The 17,339-nt window shown below is 54.7% G+C and overlaps 2 protein-coding genes across 5 annotated transcripts in view; both read right to left on the reverse strand.

Moving 5' to 3' along the window:
- Positions 1 to 8,247: 8,247 nt before the first annotated feature.
- Positions 8,248 to 9,308, reverse strand: HES6 (hes family bHLH transcription factor 6; the record flags this gene model as incomplete). 4 transcript variants are annotated; one of them, XM_082841061.1, is made up of 4 exons in its annotated part: positions 8,248 to 8,669; positions 8,877 to 8,952; positions 9,068 to 9,154; positions 9,228 to 9,308. In XM_082841061.1, the coding sequence occupies 4 exons, from the start codon at positions 9,306 to 9,308 to the stop codon at positions 8,248 to 8,250; spliced, it is 666 nt and encodes a 221-aa protein (XP_082697187.1). The 4 variants fall into 4 exon arrangements, with proteins under 4 accessions (XP_082697187.1, XP_082697186.1, XP_082697185.1 ...); XM_082841060.1 differs by having other exon boundaries at positions 8,877 to 8,958; XM_082841059.1 differs by having other exon boundaries at positions 8,769 to 8,958.
- A 4,586-nt stretch (positions 9,309 to 13,894) lies between these two features.
- The window catches only part of PER2 (period circadian regulator 2), a 40,398-nt gene continuing 36,953 nt past the window's right edge, over positions 13,895 to 17,339 (reverse strand). The window contains exon 23 of the mRNA XM_082840890.1: positions 13,895 to 16,102. Coding sequence (XP_082697016.1) covers positions 15,953 to 16,102 — 150 coding nt within the window. The 3' untranslated portion in view covers positions 13,895 to 15,952. The remainder of the gene's footprint in view (positions 16,103 to 17,339) is intronic.

Below are 17,339 nucleotides of genomic sequence, written 5' to 3' on the forward strand. Positions count from 1 at the left end.
TGCAGGGGACACGGGGTCGTGCCCCGGTCTGGGAAGATCCCACATGCCGCGGAGCGGCTGGGCCCGTGAGCCATGGCCGCTGAGCCTGCGCGTCCGGAGCCTGTGCTCCGCAACGGGAGAGGCCACAACAGTGAGAGGCCCGCATACCGCAAAAAAAAAAAAAAAAAAAAAAGTCCTGCACAACATTCCGGAAAAGGCAAAAGTACGGAGACTGGAAAAGATGAGTGATTGTCGGGGGTTGGGAAGGAGGGATGATGGGGGAGCACAGAGGGTTTTGAAGGCAGTGAAACTACTCTGCAGGATTGACAATGGTGGCTACATGTTATACATTTGTCCAAATCCATAGTGTGTACCACACACACCGAGAGTGAACCCGAGTGTAAACCGTAAACTTTGGGGGACAATGACGTGTCACAGCATCTGGCAAGGGATGTTGATGATGGGGGAGGTCATGCACGTGTGGGGCCAGGGACTATATGGAAACATCTGTATCTTCTGCTCCATGTTTCTGTGAACCTAAAGCTGTTCTAACAAATAAAATCTAGTCTAAAACATCCTACACAAAATTATATACAAACCGAGTTCCGCAGGACCTTGATCCCACCATTACCATTGGGGCTCATAAAAAAAACACAAACATTGCTCATTCTCCGTGAATCCCAATCACAAAATACCTCATGTCCATAGGCCAGAGGACGCACACAAGAAAACACGTGATTACCTCAAACGATGCCGAGAGGCAACCCCCCAATCTCATCACCTTCCCTTAAAAGAAGTTTTAACAGTAGTAAATCAGGGAACTAGGAATGCCCGCTCTGAACAAGAGTGTGGAAAACCGCCCCCCTCATCTGCCGAAGGTGGGAGTGTAAATCGAGACAGTTTTTCACGGCAGCCATCTGACAAGATTTACACTTTTCAATGACTTACCATTTGCCCAGCCATTTTAATTCCAGAAATTTATACGGTATGTTACAAAGTATCCAGGTTGTTCGCTGAGTATTGATCTTAGCAAAACCTTGGCGGGGGAGGACACCTGCAGGGTTAAGATGCGCGAGGAGGGTCTGCGTGTACGGGTGCGGTGGGCCAGGAGGTCCCGTGAAGGAGGGGCTTCTTCCTCCTCACCCGTGTCCCCAGCACCTAGGACAGTGCTCGGCACACAGCAGATGCACAGTCTACACTGTTGAATAAACGATTCTATTGTTGGGTTAAAAAAACCTGCAGAATGGTATGTACAAATGGGCCCATCTGCATAAGAAGAGAAAGACATTTATCCTATCCCATTATATGATTCTGGATTCATGGAAAGCCTCGTAAAAGACACCCAGGAAATTGTTAAGCCTGGAGACTCCTGGAGAGAGGGAGGAAGGTGCAGAATAAGAGGGAAGACCTTGGACCTTCCACTGCAGGCCTTCGTGATGCCCGACCTTTCCTGGGAGTGTGTATTCCTCTTACAACAAAAATCTAGTTGAAGAAAAGGTTACTTGACCTATCTGAGCCTCAGTTTCCTCATTTGTGAAATTAAGAATAGTAATGCCTGCCTTAGAGGGTTACTGTGACATGTAAGGAACTGATAAGGTCACATGAATAGAGAGCGCTTGACATACTGTCCCTTGGTACCTGGTGCGTGTCAATAAGTACAGAAAACATGAGTATTTTTTAAGAGACTCAGGGACCCAGCAGCACAGTCCCTTGAACAGGCCCTGCGACGTCTTGCCTCCAGGCCTTTGCACTTATTTCTTCTGCTTGGACAACCCCTTCCCAGGACAGCGGCTTGCTTGTTCCCCCATATCATCTGTTTTCCGCTCAGACAAAACCTACAGTCACCTCTATCATCAACCTGCACCCTGCTTCCACACCATCACTCCCTGTCCCCTTGACCTGACTGATTTTTCTTCTTGGCACATAAACACCGTCTGCCACAGCATGTATTTCTTGTCCCTTTCCCTCATTACAGTATAAGCTTGAGAAGAAACTTTATCTCCAGCAACTAGAATAACGCCTGACAAAGAGGAGGCATGCAAGAAACATTGTGGAATGAATAAATACCCATTGTTTGAAACGTACCATCACGGAAATGCAAGGGAGAAACCTTGGAAGCTACAGAAAACCAAGGGGACCAGGAAATGCTTCCCACAGGTGATATCTGAGCCAACCTTGAAGGCAAGCAGTGAGCCAGCAGCGCAGCAAGACGAACACCTGGCAGGGGAATGGGACAGGAGCGGGGCACAGGGGCGGAGCTATGAAGTTCCGAGCCGACCCACGGGAGCTTTGGGCCTACTACACCTGCTAATCTGCGGAGTGCTGGGCTTTTGAAGGACTTAAGTTCAGGAGGTAATACTAGATGTAGAGACTTAATGGCCACTGTCATTCTCCAGGTGAGTGATAAGGACGTGAATCGAGAAGGCAGCAGCAGGAACAGAGGAAAAGGGATAAAAGGTATAAGATGCGAACTCATTCATTCATTCCTTCACCCTGCCCGTTAAAGATGTAGAACTGACACTTCCTGGACGCCGCTCGCAGGGTGGGACTGAAGGAAAACTGGGTGTCTCCCCGAATGTCCGGTTTCTGCCCTGAGTGGCTGATGATGGCCGTGCTGCTCTCAGGGTTCCAGAACCTGAAAGAAAGGGCAGGCTTTGCAGGAAAGCCGAGCTCAGGTTTGAGCTGAGTTTGAAGAACCTGTGGGATGTCTGAGAGGTGACAACCCGGGCATTTGGACCAACCCGACTACAGCTCCAGAGAGGACTGGGCTGGAGGTTCTTTTTGGAGTCAGTGACGCAGTAGGTGAAGCCACGGAAATCATACAGGTCATAGTTTAGAGATAACAGGTCCGAGGAAGACGTGGGACATGGTGATATTTACAGGGTGGGCTGAGGAGAAGAGCCCTGTCTCGAACTTGAGAAGGAATGGTTGAAGACGAAGCAAGAAAGCTAGATGGAGAAGCAAGAAGTTACTGACAGTGTCAGATGCTAACACTTAGGGAAGATGGAAATGAAGGGTCTACCTGGCAACTAGGTCTTTGCCAGAGACTGCCAGAAGTTTTCAGTAGAATGGTGGGAAATGGAAAATGGTGAAATTTTGTGACGATCAAGCAGGCAAGGGAATGAAGAAAGTAAGAATAGAGACTATTCTCAAGAAACCTGACTGTGAAGGAAACGGCAGGACAGTAACTAGGAGACCCCGATGACGTCTAAACGAGTTTCCTGGGACGGAGGGGATGGAAGGCAGGAGCTTAGGGTTTTGCAGCTAGTTCAGCTGTAAGGGGTGACAAAGCCCGTGGCGTGGTTATTGACTGAGAAGTCTACTGCAGTACATACATTGACTGAGAAGTCGTGGACGTGCTACAGTACCTACACGACTTTCCCAGATTAAGGTGGGGTGGGATCTGGAGGGGAGAGGAAGATGGTGCCCCAAGTGCCACCTGTTGACAGTGGATGGACAGCATGACAACTAGGGGCAGAACAGACACGGACGGCAGGAGTGCGCGATCTTCAGGGCAGGGCAGTTTCTTGTATGCGGGTGGAAGAGCAAAAAGCCTGCGTGCCCCCATGAGGAGCTAGAAGGCCTCTGGGTCACAGGTTTAAAACCTTATCCCTCCTCCTTTCAGATCCATTTAAACCCAAGGACTGTCTTCAATAACCTGGTGAGCTCTGGGCTTCTCTGGCTACTCTCCACCAAGCAACGCCTTTGTCTACCTCTGGGCAGTATGTGGTGGCTTGCGGCTCTCTGTGGGCTCTTGCCCATCTCAAGAGAATGCAAGTTCCTCGACAGCAAAGGTCTGGACACTCTCGTCTCTGTGTTCCCTGCACGTAACAGGTGCTCAAAGCACCTGCAGAATGAACGCTGGACAAAGCTGAGGCTTGGTCTCCCGAAGGGTCAGTAAGGCTTGTGTTCCCTCCTCGAGAAAACTGCTTCCATTGCCACAGCCTGAAACGACTCCCTCTTTCCTCGACACCAGTCGCTGTGAGCTTTGGCTGCACTTTTGAACCATCTGGGGCGCTTTTAATATTCCCGACGTCCAGGCCTCCTGGCGACCGGAGGCGGTCCTGGGCTGGAGCCGCAGGAGGAGGGCCCGAGCTGCGGGGCGCCGGCGCCTTCATCGCTTCCTCTCCTGGTCCCAGGGACGTTGGAGGGAACGCAGCCTAGCCTCTGCCGGCCGCAGAGCCGCTTAGCCGACTGAGCAAGGGCCCGGACAGCCGTTGGCCTCCGCTGGGCTCCCTTGGGCCCCGGGCTCGGAGCTCGAGGCGGCGAAAGGAGGGGCCTCTGGGCCGGAAGGCCTCTGGGAGTCGTAGTTCCGGCTCGGCCTGCAGGGACCTCGGGGAAAGGAAAACGAAAAGGCTGGAACTACACTTCCCAGAAGTCATCGCGGCACCCCCTTGGGCGTGGGGGCGGGAGGGCGCGGCCAAGGCCTCGGCACCTCCAAACACCCCGAGAGCCTCCGAGCGCCTCCCGAATGCCTCCGAGCACCTCCGAGCGCGCTCGAGTGCTGGGCGCCTCCAAACGCCTTTCGGGTGAGAATCAGTTGTGTTTTGGCTGTGGTGCCCATCTCACATGTCAGTGGAAACACCGAGTAGACAGGAGGATATAGGGAAGCCAACAGAATGGAGATGGACTTTAGCTCGAGGGCACGTGGATGTAACAAACCAAATGGACCAGATGGGCTTCCTGGGCAGGGGTGATAGGGAAGAGCTGGCCACAGAGCCTTGGACGTGCATGCCCACATTCAGAAGCTGGCGGGAGGCCGAGGACGGCCAGTAAGATAGGACAGCCCGGAAAGCGAGTGTTCCTGAGGTTGAGAGGGGAGAGCCTTTGAGGACGGAGAGAGTGATAACACCTAAGGAGTGCTTCACTGGAAGGTTGAGTAAATTGAAACAGAGGTACAGCCACTGGATCTGGAAACATGGACGTCACTGAAGCTCTTGACAAGGGCAGGGGTGGGGGCAATAGCCTGACTGGAGAGGAAGAAGAGAAGTGAAAGGTGCCAAAGCAGTAAGTGTAGACAATGCTTTCAAGGAATTTTGCCTTAAAGCAGAGAAATGAAGCAGGGGTTAACAGGGCACGTCGGGCCCGGGAGCTTTTAGTTCTTCTTTTTCTATTTATTTTTTATTTTATTTTTTTACTTTTTGGCCCTGCCGCGTGGCCTGTGGGATCTTAGTTCCCCGACCAGGGATGGAACCCGCGCCCCCTGCATTGGAAGAGCGAAGTCTTAACCACTGGACCACAAGGAAAGTCCCTCTTCTTTTTCTGGGTGGAGATGTTACAGCTTGTTTGTAGGTCAACGAGAATGACCCAGAAGGAAGGAGAGATTAATGATGCAGTGCAGAGAGCAGGGTCACTGAGCAGGTCCGAGGGTGTGGGACCCAAAGCCCGTGCGGAAGGCTGGTACCACACTGCATCACGATGGAAGGCAGAAAGCCTCGGCAGAGGCGCAGGTGGGTGTGGTTGGCAGAACAGGGATCCCCGAAGATGTCCACATCCTCATTTCCACACCCTGGGACTATGTTACCTTACATGGCAAAAGAGGCTTTGCAAGTCTGATTACGGGTTAAGGACCCTGAGGTAGGGAGATTATCCTGGATTATCCAGGTGGCCTCAAAGTAATCACAGGTAGAAAGAATAGGGAAGAAGTAGAGGAGGGTCAGAAGGAAATGTGACTATGGAACAAAGGTCAGGAAGATGCAACGTTGCTTGCTTTGAAGGTGGAGGAAGGGGGCCACCAGCCAAGGCATGTGGACAGCTTCTGCAGTGGGAAAAGGAAGGGAAGTGGATTCACCCTCAAGCCTCCAGAAGGGAATGAAGCCCTGCGTTGGCTTTAGCCTAGCGAATCCCGTCAGACTCCTAGCTTACAGGAGTGCAAGCAAATAAACATGTGTTGTTTTGAGACACCAAGTTGGTGGCAATGTATGGCATTCATAGAGGACGAAGACAGGGGGCCAGGGATTGAAGTGGGAAGGAGGGGATTCACGGGGAATGACAAATCAAGGCTAGCAAATGCCTAGAGCAAGGCTTGCAAGGGTTTGTTGGGTACTTCAGAGAGAGGAGGTGGTGTGAAAGTTGCCTGGAAGAATGGGAAGGAACGCAGGCAGGAAACTGGTGGTCCCAGGCTGCACCATAGGCAAAAGCTGCTCTCACCCCACGGAGGCTGACAGTGGTCTCTGCTCTGGGAGCCACTTATATTTGTGAGAAAGAAAAGACACTGCTCTTGAGGGGGTCCCGAGAAGCTGACTCATAGGTGGGAGGGGGCCCAGGGCCAGAGTTCTGGGTTAGTGGCGTCTGACCTTAGGGGGGTCCTGGTCCCAGCAACATCTTTCCCCCAGGTTAGCCTCCTGCACCTCGAATCCTGTGTCTTGGGCTCCCCTGGGCCCCCTTCTAGGACCCCTTGGGAGGATGTGACAAGTGTGGGTATGAGAGGAAAGAGTGGTTCCTCCTAAACAGTCCTGGCTGATGCTCCCCAGATGGCATCAGAGCTTATCACAGTGGCCTTTGGGTACTGCTGGGAGCTACACAGGACAGACGTCTTACAGGTGGACCTGCTCTCGTGTCCCTGCGGACACATCGTACATCAATCTGACTGGGGCGATTAAGATAATCCCAGGAAAAAGTCTCCGTCTCTCTTGAGCTCTCTTTTATGGACCTGCCTCCCTACCCCAACCCCTCAATAACTCATCCCCCGTGGCTAAAATTAGGCTGCATCTGGTTATAGCCTGGTGGCCGAGGTCTAAGACTAAATCACCGGGGAGCCACAGTGAAAAACCCCTGGTGGCCAGGATCTGCTAGGGGGCTTTTGTGAAAGGGTTCTTGGGAGAGATGTTTTTCAAGCAAAGGCACACACTGGAGAGGAGACCCAGGTGTCAATCCTAAATTGTCACACCTTGACCCGGCCTGGGCACTGCCAACCCAAAGTAAGAACAAGAACAAGCTGCTTTGGGGTCCTGGAGCTGGAGATGCAGGGGCCGGGATACCTGTGGCAGTGACTGCTATCAGGTGACCGCATGCTGTCTGCAGACCCAGGCCAAGAGGGCCATCTCCCTACACCCCAGCTGCCCATCCCATCACCCTCCTTCCAAGGGTTCTGACCTCCTGGGCTCAATTTGGCCTTAAGTCCAAACTGCCTGGGCCGTGAACTGGGTGGGTCTCCATGCCCCCGAGGTCACTGGCAATGGGGAAGCTCTCTCTTCAGTCAAGAAAACTGACCACCTAATTAGACCGACGTCTGCATCAAACTCATGGACCTTAAAACAGACTTTTGAAAGAAACTTCCAAACCACATGGCTAGTAATCAGGCATTCGTTTTATTCCTGGAAGCTCACAAACAAGAGAATGGTCCAGGGACAGGCCGTTTCCCTGTTGCTTAGTTACTCTGGAGACAAACTCCATGCAGTGGTTTCCATCGCCAGGATGCACACAATTCCCAGGGAGTGCAGGCCGGGCCCAGGGACCTGAAGGGGAAACCGATCTGGAATGGCCTGGCAGTAGGGAGGTAGAGGCACCGTCCAACGTGAGACCACGCCGCGGGGTGTCCCAGCTCCACTGCCATTACACTACTTACTTTGCTGACAAAGGGTCAGAAGTTTTAAAACCACTCACAGCATTAGATATGGGAAAAAAATGTGCTTGCTTTAGTCTTTGTGCGTTTGACACCTTAATGACACCACAGCATTCAGCAATACTTCAGAAGGGTAACTAACTCTCCAAAACCCTTTACTTAACAGAATTGGAACAACTGAAGGCAACGTAATACACAAACTCAAGTGTGCTAAACACAAGACGTACAGAGAGCCATGCTTCCCTCTGGCAGCTCTGGGCAGTGCTGCAGAATGCCTCCCCTGTGTCCTGGCTGAACGGCCAGGGCTGCCAGGACACTCGTGCCCAGCGCTCAGGAGAGGCTCAGCTCCACTGTCACCTCTGCCCCCAGGGCCACACAGTGCCTGAGAAGTCTGGGACAGGTGAGAGACCTGGTAGCCCTGCAAGATACTTCCTCCTGCCTGTAGCTCCTTCCCTCCACCCACCAGAGGGCTAGGGGGGCAGGGGGTGGGGGTGGGGATGGTCCATAAACGTTGCTCCCTTAAGAAACAGGGGCCTGGCTGGCCTGGTTATCGGGGACTGCCCTGCAGCACCCACTGGAGAAGGGCAGCAGAACTGGGAGAGATATCCAGGGCCCTACCCCTGTCCAGATACCTGGACCCCAGGGAGGAGGGACTAGAGCATGGGAAGGCAGGGTCCACCCCTTAGGCCCCAGGCTGCCGTTGGTCACCAAGGTCTCCAGACACTCTGGGCTATGCGGGCGGCGGTCAGGCTGCCCAGGGCTGCGGGCACCAAGTCCGGCCCCTCGGCAGGCGCTCGGCTCAGTTCAGCCTCGGGGACCTCCTCCAGGTCGGAGGACTGATCGTCCCCGGAGCCCCGGGGGCTGGGCAGTGGGGACCCCAGGGCGCCTCCTACTGGCCAGTTGCTCCGCCCATGGGCTCCCGTTGGCCCGGACAGGGCGTCCCCCAGCAGATCCCGGAAGCTGCTGCCCTCGCGCAGCGGCATGGACTCTAGCAGGTGGTTCAGGAGCTCGGCGGCGACGGTGGCGTCGATTGCCCGACACGTCGACACGAACGTGTGCACCTCGTGCATGCACTGGATGTAGCCGGCGGCGAAGCGCTCGCTTTCCGCCTGCAGCTGCTCGCGTTCTGTGTTCAGGGGTGGGGGGCAGAGGGCCGCGCCCGGTTCGGTGAGCGGCAACTGATTGCTGTGGCCCGGCCCGCCCGGCCCCCGGGGACAAGGCTCACCCAGGAGACGCGCGGGGCGCGCCCTGCTCCAGGAGGGGAAGTCCTCGGTCCCGGGCAGGGGCAGGCCAGGCGAACGCGCCCCCGCCCGCGCGCCCCGCCGCCACTCACCGCGCGCCCGGCCCCGCAGCGCGCCCTGCACGCGCCGCACCGTGAGCTCCAGCACCTCGGCGTTCTCCAGCTTGGCCTGCACCTGCGCCGGCGGGAGCGCCCGGTGGGGAGGGTCGGTGAGGCGAGGCCGGACGGCGACCCCCGCCCGCCCGCTCGCCCGCAGCCCGTGGGCGCCCGCCCGCCGGCCTCACCTCGGCGCCCGCCAGCAGCAGCCGCAGCTCCTGCAAGCTCTCGTTGATCCGCGCGCGCCTCTTCTTCTCCACTAGGGGTTTCCGGGCCTGCGGGAAGCGAGCAACTGAGCCCCGGCGCTGCGCGGCCCCCCGCCCGCCCATCCACGGCTACAGCCAGCACCTTGCGGTCCCCCCGCGCCTCGCAGCCGTCCTCATCCTCCCGGGCCGCACGGTCCCGGCCGGGCGCCAAGAGCGGAGCCATGACCTCCACCTCCCGGAGCGCCGTGCGCCCGCGCCCCTGGCAGCGCAGCGGCCCGCAGCCACCGCCGCCCTCGCCCCCTGGCGTCTTACGCCGCGTCCTCACGCCTGCAGCGGCGCCCGCCCCTTTTATAGCGCCTTATTTGCATCTCAAGGCGCCGATTGCTCGTGAGAGCCAATGGCAGAGGCGTGCTTTGTCTGGCCCCGCCGCCGGGGTCGGCCGGCAGCTGGCGGGGCGTGGCCTGCGGCCGGGGACTGGGGGGTCCAGCCGGGCACTCCGCGCCGCCCCGGCATTGTGGGGCACCGGGGGGGGGGCGATGACCCGGAGAGCTGTGGCTCTGGGTGCGCTTGTTTCCCTTCCTACCCCAAGCAAGGCGCCCAGGTCTGCGGTGCGTGCTAGCAGGGGCGCATCCATCTGCCCATTCATTCATTCACGCTTGACTTTGTTCACCCAAGGTGCAGCAGGAGAGGAAAGCTCCTGCGCAAGTGCCGGGGTCCTGGCGGCCAGAGCCACAGCAAAGGCCGCGGTCTCCGGGCCTGGAGGGAGCTACAGGTCCGGGCTGGGGTGGCTGCAGAGCCCCAGGGAGGTGAGGGCCCCTAGGGCAGCGGGGGTGGGAGCGGGCCCTTGGCCCCAGTGCGTTTTTTGCGGACCTATGGGTCCTGACATCCGAACGTTGACACCGCCTTCAGCCCGCTCAGGGATCCTAGTGGGGCGGGGTCCCCAGGCCCGCCCGCACCGCTCCATCTGTAGGCTCTCCTTCTCGGGTCATCCTCTGTCCCCACAGGCCGTCTGTTCTCTCCTGGTCATCATCGCCCTCACCACCGGAGTTCCCCTCATCTCCTTCTAGTCCCCTTTGCTCCCCGACCCCTCTTTCACTTCCCTTTCCCCCCTCAGCACCCACCGCCGCCCTCCCTTCCCTGCCCGCCCGCCCCCGAACCCACGTTCTCTGATTCCCAACCCGAGCTCGCCCTTCCCTGGTCCCCGCCCTCCCTGCCCAACCACCCTTCCCCGCACCCTTGTTTGTTCGCCCCGGCCCCCCTCCCCGCCTCCTGTCCCCTTCGGGTCCCTTTCCCCCCCAGCCCTCCCGCGCTTCCCGCCCGGCTGGTGGAGGCCGCCGTCTGGTCCCCGTAACTTGATGCCCGTGACAGTTGGCAGCTGCAGCCGCTTCGGGCGGAGAAAAGCGGCAGCCTGGCCAAGAGCGACAGGTGTTGGCCGCGCCTTTGTCTTTGCCGCTTTGTCACTCGGCCGGGAGCGGGCGGTGGGTGCGCCTGTGTCCGCCAGACGACCGCCACCCCCACGGCTGGCCGCCCATCTGTTGGCCCAGCCTCCGTGAGGGTGGGGTGCGCGGGCGGTGGGGCAGCTCCCTGGGGACCCCAGCCTGGCCGCAGCCCCACCGGCCTAGGTCCACGGCGTCTCCTGGCACAGCCAGAATACCAATTTGCCTTCAGACCGTGAAGCCTTTGCACACACACAGCCTTACACCTGGAACACGCTGGGATCTCCCTTCAATGGCCGTTTCCTCACTGTTCAGGTCTCAGCTTCCCTTTACCCAATCCTCTGCTTCCCTCCCGGGACTGGGATTGTCAGGGTCTGGTCTGTGCCCCTCCAGGTTACAAGCATCCCTGGGGGTACAGTCTGACCTAGGACCCCTTATCTACCCCCAGCACAGAGCCTGGCCTAGCAGAAGCACTGGGTAGGTAGGGAAATTGAGAGAGTGTCCCAAGCCTAGCTGGAAGGCAGCAGCGGAAAGGAAAATCCAGGGACTGCAGTGTGGTGGGGTGGTAGGACTAGGCCGCAGACACCCACCTGTGCCCCCGGCCATCTGAAGATGGATCTGGAAGCCCTTCAGGTGACTGTTTCACTTCAGCTCCCCACCGAGGGACCTCCGTAGGTAAGACAAGTTTGGTGAGTGGCTTGATGGTTCCCAAAGTCACCTCACTGACCTCTATAAGTACCTGGGAACCCCTTCTGCTGGTTCGCACCTGGCCGTCTCTTTGCTTTTCTGTGAGCAGGGCCTGGGGACTTCCCCAGCCCTGCGCTGTTCACCCAGGTATGAACCCACTCCTTTCCTTCAATCACCCTGTGTCGTCCTCAGTCTCCCCCACAAGCCAGAAAGCTTAGTTCTCTTCCTCCCATCCTCCCCTGCCTGGTCAGAGACCTGACTACCCTTCCCCCTCTACTCCTAGTGGAGGGACTGACAGAGTGGGGGAGGGGCTTGAGTAGTGAACCCCAAGACAGCCGATAGCTGGCCTGTAACTTTACTTTTCTTCACCATTTAGACATCACCCCAGGGAAGGAGATCCCACCCCCACCCCAAGAAACTACAATTAAGCTTCTACTACTCTGAGGAGCTCAGATATGGAAAAATAAACTCAGTGATATTTCTTGTACTCTGATTCATACCCCTCCCGTTATTGATTATATTGTTTGAATAAGATCAAACAAGTAGTTTAGAACGCTCTCCCTGAAAGGCAGTTTGTATTGGAACGGGATGATCAGGGCTCTGGGGAAGGCCTCTGGGAAAAGACTATTAATCTTTTCCTGATTGGATGGGGAACTGAATGTGGGAGGTGGAGGAAGAATGATAAAGGCAAATGGTGCAAGCGAAAAATGAAAGGCAACTAGGAACTCCGGGAAAAACAAAAAGCTGCTGAAGAAGAGAAGTGTAATCTTAGCGCTTACTTGGCCCAGTAGCCAATTCTTTCACAGTCAGAACAATGTAACACTGTTCATAGGGTTTCAACATTTTAGAGTCCATCTATAGAAAAGGCAAGGAAGGCTTAATTATGGTTACAGGATATAAAGTTGCTTTGTAGAAACAAAAGGACAGATGACAGTTGTCAGGAGAAGGGAGGAGGCTGAAGCATGGGCTGGGGACCTCGTAACCCTTGTCTTACATGGGGTGGGGGGATTGAGGAATGCGTCTAGAGTTAAGGAAGGAGAAATTAAGTCCTGGGATATGCCTCAGTCTGACCAAGTACCCTTGGGGAAGAAAGTATAGGGATAGAGCAGGGAGTGTGAGGCAGCAGAATCCTTCTGGTTAGACTGGAAGTTGCCCAAGGCCTCATCTTCGAAGTCAGCCTCCATTTCCTTTAGTGCGCCCATTGGCTGGCTGGCTTGGACTTTTCCTCCCAGAAGCCTGGCTACTCCGTCTCAGGACCACCACACCCTTTCTTTCTCCTTTGCATGGCCTCGTCTAGCAGGCCCGCTTCCGGCCATTTGTCCCTTGGACTGATCCCCCTTTCAGAGGTTGCCTGAGCACAGACTTCCTGAGCATTTGGGCTCTTTGATCCCCTCATACCCGAAAACAGAGGCCAACAGAGGCTGGGCAGGGCTGCAGTGGCCACAGGGGGACCAGTTAGCGGCAGGGGTGGCGAGCCATAAATCCCCAGGGAACAAAGACAGTGGCCAGCCTATGGATGTCCAGGCCCCTTGAGGGCAATCAGCCCAGAGGCTTGGAGAAGCTCCTTTTGGTTTAGAAATAAGGGGAGCGCATGCCCTTGGGGATATATGGTAGATAAAAATGTAGTTAAGAGCCCCTGAAGGCACTCAGACGTGCAGTGAAACAGCCACATCTGGCCACTTGGCGCATTTGCAGAGGCCTCCATGCTCACTGGGAGGACTTTGCCTCCCCAGCCCCCAAGCACCACTTGGATTTAGGCAGCCAGGACAGGAAGCGGCGTCGAGCCCTCCCTCCTGCTCGGGGAGCTTCTGGAAGGCTGGGCACCAGGGCCGGATCCATTCATCTCCCTGCTCCGACACCACAATACGGTCCTGGTGTGAAAAGTGGGGTGGGGGGGGAGCAGGCCTCCACTGTTTGACCAGGCCCTGCATGACTTCATCGTTGTGGAAGGAAGGACTGGGGGGTGGGGTGGGAGGAGGCTGCCACGCTGCCTGTATCACCTCTGATGGAGACGCGAGGTCCTTTAGACCACTCTGCTTTCAGCCCCGTGGCCAGCACACAGGCAGCCAGCCCAGGTGAGACAGACTATCCTGGAGGGGGCAGGAAGAGAATGGAGCAGGTGCCTGGGGTCACCTCAGAGTGGACAGGGGCACCAGGGGCTGAGCTGAGTGGCCCTACTCCCCATCTGTGAGTGAAAAACCATGGGGGAACGGGACTCCAGGATTAGATCTAAATCGTTGGGAGTTCACTGGGGTGGGGCTGCATGTCAGAGAGACACATAGAGACAGGAAGGGACCAGCGAGAGGCACCCTGTGCAGGGGAAGAGGTGAGGGGGGGCCTTTGTGACAGAAGAGTTCCTAATTCAGAATTTCTAGGGTTCTTTTTTTTTTTTTTTTTTTGCGATACGCGGGCCTCTCACTGTTGTGGCCTCTCCCGTTGCGGAGCACAGGCTCCGGACGCGTAGGCTCAGCAGCCATGGCTCACGGGCCCAGCCGCTCCGCGGCATGTGGGATCTTCCCGGACCGAGGCACGAACCCGTGTCCCCTGCATCGGCAGGCGGACTCTCAACCACCGCGCCACCAGGGAAGCCTGGGTTCTTTTTTTTAAAAAAAGATTTTGATAATCTTTGATCTCTATTCAGGTTCCTGTTCCTCTGTGCTACATTAAAACTACACACAAATAAAAATAAAAATATACTTGCTTTATTTACCAATTTTCTAAAAGGCAAAAAATCATAAAAAGACACAAGCAGTCCAACAAACATATTGCACTGGGTGAAGAAAGTCTGGTTTGCACATAAACAAACCACTTGTCCGGCAAGGCTTAACACGTCGTTACACAGACTCTGAGAGCTTATTTACATATCTTTTTAGGAATATATTAAAAAGAAGGCTCAGTTTAAAATCGAGAAGAAGTTTTTTATAACACCCGTGTAAGCACACATACTAAATAACGAAAATGTAAGACCCGATGCGTGGCACCGTGTAAACAATTTCACAAAATGCTCCTGCTGTCAACTTCTCAGCACACGTCAAAGCTACGCAGCAGTTAACAATCAATGAATATACATAAATGCTAAGATAATGCTGCCGGTAAACATTGCTAACAGGAGGGAACGTGTTGGCAGTCTTGTGTTTAGGGAAAGTCAATGCAACTTTCGCTCCCATCTAATCCCTTAATGATCTGACTTTAGTGGCAGGAAGCAGTTTGTAGCATCTAGTCTCCACACAAATGCATAGACTACACCTTGTCTTGGGTATCTGCAGGTGATGTTGCTTTGTAAATTAAAAAAAATAAAAAATTAAACTTTCTGTGTTCGAGTTTATGAAAAATAGGATTGATATTCAGGCATAAAGTGGTTTGACTATGAAAACCAACTGGATTACAAGGAGACGTCACCTGTTCTAGTAGCTGCTTCTCCAGCAAAGAACAGGGGAAGCTGCCCCCTTTTAACTTTCTACAGACGCGATGCAATTGTAAGTCAGTTGTTTCATCACTGGCAGCTTCTCATTCACCCTAGGGACCAATGTAACATTTTTGCAGACAATCTTTGGGATAGACGATGCAATACGAGGTTTTGCAAAAAGTTGGGCCGTCTGGTCTCACTTTTCCCCGAGTGTCCCATTCACCTGAAAGTGCTAGTGGACATCACCACAGAGACCGGAAATGGCACCAATGAGGTCAGGTTCATGAAAAGAATTAGGGGCCGGTGTCCCAGCCCAGGTGTGGTGAGAGCGGTTAGATCACGTCGCCCTGGAAAACACAGATGCAGCCACCAGCTAAGTCAGGAGAAAGCACTGGCTCAGCTGGGCCAGAGCTGATGTCTCGGAAGTGCCGATCAAAGAATAAATACGGGTGGGTCCCAAGTGTGGCGATCAAAGCCTGGTTTGCAGAGGGAAGTCACAATAAGGGGATGACCGACAATGTGTTTTTATCTACATATTGGCTATCCCGGTCTGAAAAGGATACGAGAATGATGTCAAAATATACACAAGGGTCTGCGTATTTCTGAGGATGTATATTTCTACGATGGAGTTGGTCACACAAACCACTAGGCATCTTTAGTCCAGAGCGAGCATTTCAACTTCGTTCACCCCAATCTTAAGCTACGTCAGGTGAAATGTTTGCTGCTACCACACTTGAAGCTGAAGCTGCTGGTCTGCCATTTAATGCAAAACATTTTGAAAGAAAATTAGCGGAGGCTGTGACCTCCACTTGGTATGTTTTAAAAACATCTAGTCTGACTAAATAATTTAGATAAAAAGCAGCCCCCCAGAGAGGACATAATTTGATCTGATCCAAACACACTCTGGGGAAGCTCTGAAAGGCTGGCCCCTCAGCGCGGAGTCACCTGTGGCCTCCTAGCTGTGGGTCACAGCCCGGTGCGATGCCTCGGGACCGCCCACGGGGAGCCAGCAGACACCGGTGCTCTGGCTGAGAACACTCAGCCGCTTCTGCGACACAAGGAGGGAACAGTCCTTCTCAAGTTAAACAATGATGAAAATCTCCTCCCCTGTCCCCGAAAACTCCATATTTATATTTTAAATACAAAAAGCTATTTCTTCCCAAACTTCTCCTACCCGCCACGGTGTTAAATCACCCCTTCGGAAAACGATGGGTTTTTTCTAGAACAAAAAAAGCCATGTAAGTATATCCGTCCATTTCATTAGAAACACAGGTGAAGACCCTCCCCCTCCTCAGAGCACCATCTAATGTATGCCACCGGCTGTCCCACTGCGGGGGGTTACGTCTGCCCTTCGTTTCTGTGACTCAGGGAGGGTCCGTTTTCCTCTTCTGTGGTGTCGGTTGTTCCGCTGAGTCCCAGAGTAGGGGTAGCTTCCTCATACCGCATGCAAACGTTGTCTTTTCCCTTGTTTTCACAGCAAACGCATTCCTTAAAAGAAAAAATGCAAATCAGTAACAAAAATGAGATCTTTGGTACGAAAAAGTAGTTCAAGCTGAGAGAGGTGCAGGTGATCAGGTGTCAGCAGTGAGGCTGCTGGAGGGGAGCAGGTGCCACTGGGCGTGGGACCCCTGCCTGCTCTCCAAGGAGCCAGAGCTCTTCCCAAGAGGTCCCTGCTCCCAGCTCCCCAGGCCCCTCCCTTGTCTGCGAGGTGGCTGTGCATAGCGAGGGGACAGCATCAACCAGAGGCTCTAGTGCCAGCTCCTCCTCTTTCTGCCTGTGGGACCTGGAGTTGCTACCGACCTTCTCTAACCTCAGTTTTCTAATCTGTAGAATGGGATAGCAACAACGTACTGTCTCATTTGTTCATTTCCCATCTGTTAAGCACCTGTCGTGTTCCAGGCACGTTCTAAGCACTGGGAGTCAGCAGCGAACAAAGAGGAAAATCTGTGTCCCAGCGGAGGTGATCTCCTAGTAGCCGAATGAGAAATGCTCCACAGTGTATTAAAAGATGGGAAATGCGGGGCTGACATGGAATGAGGCATGTGAGGACGTCTGTAATTTTACTGACGTTCCACTGAGAGAGTGACTGTAGTGGTTTTAAAATACGCCCACAAATTCTTTGACACCCCTTCCTCAGAAGGGGGAGGCCTGGACTTGGTGACCTGCCCTAACAAAGAGGAGGTGATGCAGGTGACATGTGGGTTGTAACAGGCACTGCAGCCCGTCGGTTCTCTCTGGGGAGGCCGGGATCATGTCATGAGGACACACAAGCAGCCCGATGGACAGATCCACACGGCAAGGAACTGAGGCCTCCTGCCAACAGCCAGCACCAATGTGCAGGCACGTGAGGGAGCCTCCTTGGAAGGGGACCTTCCAGCCACCATCCTGTCTTCAGATGGCACGAGCCCCGGCCAATATCTCACCTTCGCCCTCAGGAGAGACCCTGAGCCAGAACCACCCAGCTAAGTTGCTCTTAAATTCCCAACCCAAAGAAACAGTGGGAGATGATAAATGATTATTATTTTAAGCTCCTAAGCTTTGGGGTTATTTGCTAGGTAGTATTAGATAAATAACACAGCAGCATGTGAGAAAAAGACTTGAAGGAAGCTGGAGTGAGCCATGTGTCTGTCTGAGGAAAGAGGAGTCCAAGCAGAGGGAAGGGCAGGTGCAAAGGCCCTGAGGCAGAAGCCTGCTCAATGATTTCAGGGAACAACTGGAGAGGAGG

The sequence above is a fragment of the Leucopleurus acutus genome (assembly GCF_964270905.1).
Source record: "Leucopleurus acutus genome assembly, chromosome: 6".
Classification (NCBI taxonomy): domain Eukaryota; kingdom Metazoa; phylum Chordata; class Mammalia; order Artiodactyla; family Delphinidae; genus Leucopleurus; species Leucopleurus acutus.